Here is an 11,301-nt window from a genome sequence, read left to right as displayed (position 1 = left end):
AATATCTTTTCTTTTTCTTTGACAGGGTTAATATGTAATATCGAGAATCAAGAATAGATATTACAGCTCAAAAATAGGGAAAAAAAAATGAAAGTCATGTGTAGGAGAATAGAAATCAGCGTTGAAAATTGTAAAATCACGTTACTACAAGTTTGCCACCATTTAATCCTCCCATCTGAAAACCAAAAATACCAAAGCAAGTTTAAATTGTTAAAACGAAATCTGCCAAACACGCCCTCTTTTTTCTTTTCCATTTTCTTTTCTTTTCTTTGTTTTTTTTTTTTTAGGTTTCTATAAATGCTTAATTACCAAACATGCCTGTATTATGATTAACTTTTACGGTACCGGTAACATGTGAAACTTACCGCGTTTAACAGCAAAACACATACATTACATGGACTTGCAAAATCGTCAACAAAATTCTCCTACACTTGCACCAGGAGGAACCACCTCAGATTCCTCAATCTTTCACGCTTTCAATTCAATGGAACAATAGTTGATTCATTATATTTTGGAAAAAATCATGTTTCTATCTTAGAAATTGGTGACAACTATAGATCCACCTGGGGAATCTCCATTGTGCAATTTTCTTCAGCACCTCTGTTTAAGCTCCATAAGGTAAAGATTATGCCATTTTCTAAATATATTTTATTTATTTATTTTTCTTTTTGCATATAGATAAAATAATGGGATGAACATGAAGGACCCAAATTAAAGGAGCCAAAACATCATGTATCAATCATACAATTAAATCACGTGCTTGAAAATTTTGTCCGCTTTTTATTTTCCTCGAAGATATCATGTCAAGAATGCGTGACACAAATACAAAGATGGATCTCACCTTTTCACTTTTCATCTTTTAGGCAAATTCGATATAAATATTTTAGGTACCAGATAATTCTCCTAAGTATTATGGCTTATGACATTTTGTTTGCTATTTTCATATATTGTTTTGTATGCACACTTCTTCTAAAATTTTCTGTGTATGCCATTATTTTACGTCATAAACAGGGTTCGAAAGATGTTTGATCACAAGTTTGAGAATGAACCGTCTTACTATAGTGATTATTCATATGCGGAGAGTATGTCTGGAGTAGAAGATTCTTATTCTGATTATCCGCCACCATACAATGGAAGATTATTAGAATGCAGGAAGAAATTGAAGAAAGTGAGGTCCACCAATAATCATAGGTCGTTACACACAGAATCATTCCCTAGAAGAGGAAAATCTCAACCTGTTAGCGCAAAAACTTCAGGAATATCAACCCCAATTGAAGATTCAGATGCAAACGAAGGTTTTGAGGCAAGTTTGCTTTTTTTTTTTTTTAATCCAATTAATTTTGGAACACGGGATAACCAAATTGATTCTTATAGAAACTAAATGTATTTTTTCTATTATTTCTTTTATCCTGTATGTTTTTATTATTCAACTATATTGCAAGATATATACAAAAAATCAACTACCAACTATTTATATAGAAATATATTAGTGGAATATATAGTCAAATCGTATAAACAACATAATAATATTATAAAAAGAAATAATTAAATTTTATTCAAATTTATGATCAACTTCATTAAAAATATAATTAAATTAAATTTATATTTATAATAAAAAAATATAAAAATATAGTATAAAATGATATATTATCTATTGTTGTATTCACTAAAGTTTGACATACATATTAGTGTAAAAATGTTTAATTACTCTAACATAGAATGTTCGATTATTTTAATGGTTTGTCAATTTATTGAAAAAAGACATAAACTAATATATATGTATAAACTAATTTATTGATTATCATTTGTATTATATTATATGGTTTGATAGTTTTATAACATGTTAAAAGGATCATATGTTGCATTGTTTGAGCAGAGTTCATCACCGACACTAATCGTAAGGCAGACAGCGCTAAAATTATCATCCTTGAAACTAAAGAGAAGCTTAACCAGAAGCGTATCTCCGGACACAGAATTATTGAGGAGAAAGTTTGATGCAAATTCAAAGTTGCATCAAGCCACATGTTCTTCAGCTCTCAAGCTAGCGCATTTCTGCGATGGCCATGACTTTCCACATGATCAAGGAACTAAATCTAACAAAGAGTTTTCAAGTATGAAGATGTGTTCATATGCTTACTGCTCTGCTCATGTCTGGTACCACGACGGGGATTCGCCTTTGTGCTCCCCGAGGAGTAGGCGTCCGTTGAAGAACCCAAACAACACCAAAACCAAATCGGAGAATCAACGACCTGCTTCCAGGAAAGCATCTCAGAGAGTCCGAATTGCACACAATGAGGATTCCGTGAACGATACAACAACCGATTATTGCGAAACGGAAACAGATTTAGACGTCGATGATGAACACAACAAGTACATACTTCAGCAGTCAGTGCGAAAAGCATTTGATGAGATGCTTGTGCCGCAAGAAACTGAAGCACAGGTTGTCTCTCAAGATAATAATCACTTAAATTCTGAAGGGATTGCAACCTCGAATAAAGTCGTCGAAGATAAGAGTGGAGAAAATAATATTAACTCATCAATATCCAATGAAGAAACTGCTAAAGAAAAAGAAACTTGTGTGGAGTTAGGTAATTCTATTTCCACAACAAAGGAAGAGAGAAAATCACAAAAAGGATGGAGCAATTTGAAAAAGTTAATCCTCTTTAAGAGGTTTGTGAAGGCATTAGAAGAGGCAAGAGAATTCAACCGACGCAGATACAGAGATACACCTTTGGCCTGTGATGGAGGCGTAAAAGCCGAAAGAGTCGATCTAGAAAGACATATAACAGAAGAGGAAAAGAATGCTGAGGAATGGATGCTTGATTATGCACTTCAGAAGGTAATTGCTCAACCTCCTTCTACTCCTGCTAAACGAAAGAAAAGAGTAGCACTTCTTGTAGAAGCTTTTGAAACGGTTGTGCCCTTGGGACGACAAGAAGTTGTGCATCGCCGGCGTTCGTCGCTTTCGAATCGAGCAAGATCAGCTAAATAGGTCGAGTAATTGTTCCTTCCTATGATGCTCACACAAATATATTTTTCATTGGCCAAATTTTATGATGAGGACTGGAACAAACTCTCAAAAATAACGGTGATGAGAAGATAAGTTCCATTGCGGTTAATGAAGAAAGTATTTCAAGTGTGAAAGTTTATGCCAAGATTAAACAGTTATTCTTTTGTCAAAAGACGAGAGTTTTTTTACGACATGATTATTGCACATCACTTCACAGGATGAAATTTAATAACGAGATTAGATTAAGTTGCAACTTGAAAACCCTGTGAGATATTTTCTGGTGTTTCACCGCCACAGATTACTAAATATTTATTTTGTGTAATTAGAGAGAAGAAAATTTTAGTAAAATTCTTTCTAAGTGTATTTTTGTTGTATGAATATAAGTTTTTTATATATAAAAAAGTCGCAGAAAATAACATTTTTCTCTTTTTGTTAGATATTTAAATTACCAATCTTGCTAGGAAATCAACACTAAAATCAACAAAATATTGAATAAAATGTTTAAATGACTTTTGGATATTCTCGTTAATATAGTTATAGATATTTTAAATTAGCTAGATATTTTAAATAAAAACAACAAAGCTCAGACGGTCAGATAGAGAGAGTACGTCTCAGTACTAAAAAAAATGAGAAGAGAGTTTGATGGTGAAATATGGTGGGAAAGACGACCATGCCGTCGAAAGGAATAAGAGGGAGAGTGTAAGACAGTGTGTATCCGATGTGAAGGAGGGTTCTTCTCTTAAAGTCACCCAAGGTTTCTTTCAGAAATAAGATCATTGGTGGAGAGACGTTTAAAGCCTTTGCATTAGTAGGGTCTTTATTTTGGGATGGTATCACGACAGTAACAGGTAAGTAGGGTGATTCTCGTCCACCGAGTGTTAGTTTTGCGAAAGAAGCCAAGAGCTACTTGGCTAAACCATATAAGGAACCCATCGTGATCAACACCAAATGATCATTTGGGCCAAGAGGAAACAAATATAGCAACCAATGGTGTTTACCACTGACATTCTCCGTAAGTTTATTAGCAGTTCAAAATTCAGTCTTCAATGTTAATATATCTTCCTAGATATACTAGAAATATAATAAGATTCCTCACTTAATTCAATATTCAATGTAACAAATTATTTTATGCCCGTAACAAATTATTTTATACCCGAAACAGAACTGTTCTAGCACAATAAAATACATCAAGCATAAAATGCTTTTGGTCAACATTCAATTAATTAGCATAGTAATCTTTTATGGCTGTTTTTGTTAAAAATTAACTTTTGAACGTTGTTATATATTTTTGTGCCAATTTACCTTAATGGTCATTGGTTTCTCATGGTGATTGATTTACTTCATGAGACCGTGAGATATCTGGACTCGTTCAAACATTGCACATTGATGACAGAGCGTAAGAATGTATTTGATGATGTGTTAAATAATTACCTTGAGAAATTTTTATCCGATAATAACTTCCAAGAAACACCTTCATTTAACATCTTGATCATGTGTTAAAATGTTATGAATTGTATTTTGGAGAGAAGCTTCATCCACATCATCCATGACTTTACTACAACAATTACAATCCAAATATGGAGGGGATGACATGTCACGTATAAGTACTTAAATTTTAGGATGACGTTAGTATTAGCAAATTTTTTATTTTTGATACACAAAAAATTATTATGTATAATTTTTTGTGTATACTTTGATTAAATAATTAATATTCACATTATTTTTATAGTGATTGGACCTTTTATTTCGGTCATTAAAGAGATGAAACTTTTTGATAAAGAGCTGGCTATTGCTGCTTACAATTTGGAAACAATTTGAATCCAGAGTAAGTAATATTAGTTTATTAATCATTTTAATTGCTAATTTGTCACGTAATTATTTTTTAACCTTTTCTAATACCATATTATAATACTCTAATTTTATAATTTTAGAGATGTACTTGTTCTAAACGATCATTGTCATGGCACATTGGCACATGCAAGACTTTTCTGGCTATTAAGCCTGACAAGCCAATAACTGGTGATGTAAAAAATTTTTCTGCGGTACTTATTTATTTTGCTTTTAAAATTATAAAATTTGAATTAGCGCAACATAACCATGATTGTCTGTACTTCATAGTTCCTTGTCTCTGTTTGTTCGATGCTCACCAAAGGGCCATTTGGGCCAAGAGGAAACAAATATGGCAACCAACGGTATTTACCACCGACATTCTCCATAAGTTTATTAGAAATTCAAAATCCAGTCTTCAATATCAACATATCTTCTTAGATATAGTAGAAATATAATAAGATTCCTCACTTATTTCAATATTCAATGTAGCAAAATATTTTATGCCCGAAATAGAACTGTTCCAGCACAATAAAATACATCAAGGATAACTTCATGCAAGACCTCGAGGGATTACACAGGGTTCGTTAATTTTGGTCAACATTCAATTAATTAGTTTAGTAATATTTCATGGCTATTTTTGTTAAAATTTATCTTCAGAACGTTGTTGTAGATTTTTGTGCCAATTTACTATAATGACTATTGGTTTCTCATAGTGATTGATTTGCTTCATGAGATCGTGAGATATCTGGACTCGTTCAAAAATTGCACACTGATGACAGAGCATAAGAGTGTATTTGATGATGTGTTAAATTACCTTGAGAAGTTTTTATCCGACAATAACTTCCAAGAAACACCTTCATTTAACACCTTGATGATGTGTTAAAATGATATAAATTGCATCTTGGAGAGAAGATTCCTCCACATCATCCATGGCTTTACTACAATAATTACAATCCAAACATGGACGAGAATGACATGTCACGTGTAAGTGCTTAAATTTTAGGATGACGTTAGTATTAGCAAAACTTTTTACTTTTGATACACAAAAAAAGTATTATGTATAATTTTGTGTGTATACTTTGACTAAATAAATAATATTCACATTATTTTTATAGTGTTTGAACCTTTTATTTCGGTCAATTAAAGAGATAAAATTTTTTGATAAAGAACTGGCCTTTACTGCTTACATCTTTGGAAACAATTTGGATCTAGAGTAAGTAGTATTAGTTTATTAATCACTTTAATTGCTAATCTGTCACGTAATTATTTTTTTATCCTTTTCTAATACCATAGTATAATACTCTAATTTTATGATTTTATAAAAGTGCTTGTTTCTAACGATCATTGTCATGGCACAAGCAAGACTCTTCTGACTATTATGCCCGGAAAGCTAATAATTGGGATGTAAAAATTATTTATGCACTATTTATCTATTATGCTTGCAAAATTACGAAATTTGGATTAGTGCGGCATAACCATGATTGTCTGTACTCCATAGGTCCTTATCTCAGTTTGTTTGATACTCACCAAAAGGCCATTTAGGCCAAGAGAAAAAAAATATGGCAACCAATGGTATTTGCCATCGACATTCTCCTTAAGTTTATTAGCAGTTCAAAATTTAGTCTTCAAAATTAATATATCTTCCTAGATATGCTAGAAATATAATAAGATTCCTCACTATGTTCAATATTCAATGTAGCAAAACATTTTATGCCCGAAACAGAACTCTTCCAGCACAATAAAATACATCAAGGATAACTTCACAGGAGACTTCGGCGGTTTACATAAGTTATGTTAATTTTGGTCAACATTAAATTAATTAGTATGGTAATATTTTATGGCTGTTTTTGTTAAAAATTATCTTCTGAATGTTGTTGTAGATTTTTATGCCAATTTACCTTAATGGCCGTTGGTTTCTCATAGTGATTGATTTGCTTCATGAGACCGTGAGATATCTAGACTCGTTCAAACATTGCACATTGATGACAGAGTGTAAGAGTGTATTTGATGATATGTTAAATTACCTTTAGAAGTTTTTATCCGACAATAACTTCCAAGAAACACCTTCATTTAACACCTTGATGATGTGTTAAAATGATATAAATTGCATCTTGGAGAGAAGATTCCTCCACATCATCCATAGCTTTACTACAACAATTACAATCCAAACATGGACGAGAATAACATGTCACGTGTAAGTGCTTAAATTTTAGGATGACGTTAGTATTAGCAAAACCTTTTACTTTTGATACACAAAAAAGTATTATGTATAATTTTGTGTGTATACTTTGACTAAATAAATAATATTCACATTATTTTTATAGTGTTTGAACCTTTTATTTCGGTCAATTAAAGACATAAAATTTTTTGATAAAGAACTGACCTTTAATGCTTACAGCTTTGGAAACAATTTGGATCTAGAGTAAGTAGTATTAGTTTATTAATCACTTTAATTGCTAATTTGTCACGTAATTATTTTTTTATCCTTTTCTAATACCATAGTATAATACTCTAATTTTATGATTTTATAGAAGTGCTTGTTTCTAACGATCATTGTCATGGCACAAGCAAAACTCTTCTGACTATTATGCCCGGAAAGCCAATAATTGGGATGTAAAAATTATTTCTGCACTATTTATCTATTATGCTTGCAAAATTACGAAATTTGGATTAGTGCGGCATAACCATGATTGTCTGTACTCCATAGGTCCTTATCTTAGTTTGTTTGATACTCACCAAAGGGCCATTTAGGCCAAGAGAAAACAAATATGGCAACCAATGGTATTTGTCATCGACATTCTCCTTAAGTTTATTAGCAGTTCAAAATTTAGTCTTCAAAATTAATATATCTTCCTAGATATGCTAGAAATATAATAAGATTCCTCACTATGTTCAATATTCAATGTAGCAAAATATTTTATGCCCGAAACAGAACTCTTCCAGCACAATAAAATACATCAAGGATAACTTCACGGGAGACTTCGGCGGTTTACATAAGTTATGTTAATTTTGGTCAACATTAAATTAATTAGTATAGTAATACTTCATGGCTGTTTTTGTTAAAAATTATCTTCTGAATGTTGTTGTAGATTTTTATGCCAATTTACCTTAATGGCCGTTGGTTTCTCATAGTGATTGATTTGCTTCATGAGACCGTGAGATATCTAGACTCGTTCAAACATTGCACATTGATGACAGAGCGTAAGAGTGTATTTGATGATATGTTAAATTACCTTTAGAAGTTTTTATCCGACAATAACTTTCAAGAAACACCTTCATTTAACACCTTGATGATGTGTTAAAATGGTATGAATTGTATTTTGGAGAGAAGCTTCCTCTACATTTTCCATGCCTTTAATACAATAATTACAATCCAAACATGGACGGGGATGACATGCTAGGTGTAAGTGCTTAAATTTTAGGGTGACGTTAGTATTAGCAAAACTTTTTACTTTTGATATACAAAAAAATATTATGTATAAATTTTTGTGTATACTTTGATTAAATAATTGATATTTATTTTATTTTTATAGTATTTGGACCTTTTATTTCGGTCAATTAAATAGATGAAATTTTTTGATAAAAAATTGGCCACGGCTGCTTACATCTTTGGAAACAATTTGGATCCAAAGTAAGTAATATTAGTTTATTAATCATTTTAATTGCTAATTTGTCACGTATTTATTGTTTTAACTTTTTCTAATACCATAGTATAATACTCTAATTTTATGATTTTAGAGGTGTTCTTGTTCCAAACGATCATTTTCATGCCACACGCAAGACTCTTCTGACTATTAAGCCCGGCAAGCCAATAACTGGTGATATAAAAATTTTTCTGCAGTATTTATTTATTATGTTTGCAAATTTATAAAATTTGGATTGGGGCAGCGTAACTATGATTGTCTGTACTCCATAGATCCTTATCTCTATTTGTTTGATTCTCACCAAAGGGTCATTTGGGCCAAGAGGAAACAAATATGGCAACCAACGGTAGTTGCCATCGACATTCTCCGTAAGTTTATTAACAATTTGAAATTTAGTCTTCAATATTAATATATCTTCTTAGATATACTAGAAATATCATAAGATTCCTCACTTATTTCAATATTAATTGTAGCAAAATATTTTATGCCCAAAACAGAACTGTTCCAGCACAATAAAATACATCAAGGATAACTTCATGCGAGACCTCGGGGGATTACACAGGGTTTGTTAATTTTGGTCAACATCCAATTAATTAGTATAGTAATATTTCATGGTTGTTTTTGTTAAAATTTATCTTCAGAATGTTGTTGTAGATTTTTGTGCCAATTTACCATAATGGCTATTGGTTTCTCATAGTGATTGATTTGCTTCATGAGATCGTGAGATATCTGGACTCGTTCAAAAATTGCTCATTGATGACAGAGCGTAAGAGTGTATTTGATGATGTGTTAAATTACCTTGAGAAGTTTTTATCCGACAATAACTTCCAAGAAACACCTTCATTTAACACCTTGATGATGTGTTAAAATGGTATAAATTGCATTTTGGAGAGAAGCTTCCTCCACATCATCCATGGCTTTACTACAACAATTACAATCTAAACATGGACGGGAATGACATGCCACGTGTAAGTGCTTAAATTTTAGGATGACGTTAGTATTAGCAAAACTTTTTACTTTTGATACAAAAATAGTATTATGTATAATTTTGTGTGTATACTTTGACTAAATAATTAATATTCACATTATTTTTATAGTGTTTGAACCTTTTATTTTGGTCAATTAAAGAGGTGAAATTTTTTGATAAAGAACTGGTCTTTGCTGCTTACATCTTTAGAAATAATTTGGAAACAATTTGGATCCAGAGTAAGTAGTATTAGTTTGTTAATCATTTTAATTGCTAATTTGTCATGTAATTATTTTTTTAACCTTTTCTAATACCATAGTATAATACTCTAATTTTATGATTTTATAGAAGTGCTTGTTTCTAACGATCATTGTCATGGCTCACGCAAGACTCTTCTGACTATTATGCCCGGTAAGCCAATAATTGGGATGTAAAAATTATTTCTGCAGTATTTATTTATTATGCTTGCAAAATTATAAAATTTGGATTAGTGCAGTATAACCATGATTGTCTGTACTCTATAAGTCCTTATCTCAGTTTGTTCGATACTCACCAAAGGGTCATTTAAGCCTAGAGGAAACAAATATGGCAACCAACGGTATTTGCCATCGACATTCTCCTTAAGTTTATTAGCAGTTCGAAATTTAGTCTTCAATAATAATATATCTTCCTAGATATACTAGAAATATAATAAGATTTCCCACTATATTCAATATTCAATGTAGCAAAACATTTTATGCCCGAAATAGAACTGTTCTAGCACAATAAAATACATCTTGGATAACTTCATGGGAGGCCTCGGCGGTTTACATAAGGTTTGTTAATTTTGGTCAATATTAAATTAATTAGTATAGTAATTTTCATGGCTGTTTTTGTTAAAAATTATCTTCTGAACGTTGTAGATTTTTATGCCAAATTACCTTAATGGCCATTGGTTTCTCATAGTGATTGATTTGCTTCACGAGACCTTGAGATATATAGACTCGTTCAAACATTGCACATTGATGACCGAACTTAAGAATGTATTTGATGATGAGTTAAATTACCTTAAGAAGTTTTTATCTGACAATAACTTCTAAGAAACACCTACATTTAATACCTTGATAACGTGTTAAAATGGTATGAGTTGCATTTTGGAGATAAGCTTCCTCCACATCATCCATGGTTTTACTACATTAATTACAATCCGAACATGGACGGGAATGACATGCCACGTGTAAGTGCTTAAATTTTAGGATGACGTTAGTATTAGCAAAATTTTTCACTTTTGATACACAAAAAAGTATTATGTATAATTTTGCGTGTATACTTTGATAAAATAGTTAATATTCACGTTATTTTTATAGTATTTGGACCTTTTAATTCGGTCAATTAAGGAGATGAAATTTTTTGATAACGAACTGCCCATTGCTGCTTACATCTTTGGAAACAATTTGGATCTAGAGCATGTAATATTAGTTTATTAATCATTTTAATTGCTAATTTTTTCCGTAATTATTTTTTTAACCTTTTCTAATATCATACTATAATACTATAATTTTATGATTTTAGAGAAGTACTTGTTCCAAACGATCATTGACATGGCACACGCAAGACTATTTTGATTATTATGCTCGGCAAGCCAATAATTGGTGTTGTAAAAATTATCTCTGCAGTATCTATTTGTTATGTTTGCAAAATTATAAAATTTGGATTAGTGCATCATAATCATGATTGTCTGTACAAAATAGGTCCTTATCTTAGTTTGTTCGATGGTCACCAAAGGGCCATTGAGGCCAAGAGAAAACAAATATGACAACTAATGGGATTCGCCACCGACATTCTCCAAAAGTTTATTAGTAGTTTGAAAT

The 11,301-nt window shown here is 31.4% G+C and overlaps 1 protein-coding gene across 1 annotated transcript; it reads left to right on the top strand.

Annotated features, from left to right (window-relative positions):
- Positions 1-1,021: 1,021 nt before the first annotated feature.
- On the top strand, positions 1,022-3,209 carry LOC110268874 (uncharacterized). The gene is made up of 2 exons (XM_021115903.2): positions 1,022-1,303; positions 1,877-3,209. The coding sequence occupies exons 1-2, from the start codon at positions 1,022-1,024 to the stop codon at positions 2,990-2,992; spliced, it is 1,398 nt and encodes a 465-aa protein (XP_020971562.2). The 3' UTR covers positions 2,993-3,209.
- Positions 3,210-11,301: the final 8,092 nt, after the last annotated feature.

The sequence above is a fragment of the Arachis ipaensis genome, chromosome B2 (assembly GCF_059453495.1).
Source record: "Arachis ipaensis isolate K30076 ecotype BB chromosome B2, ASM5945349v1, whole genome shotgun sequence".
Taxonomy (NCBI): Eukaryota; Viridiplantae; Streptophyta; class Magnoliopsida; order Fabales; family Fabaceae; genus Arachis; species Arachis ipaensis.
This window is presented reverse-complemented; position numbering and strand designations above follow the sequence as displayed.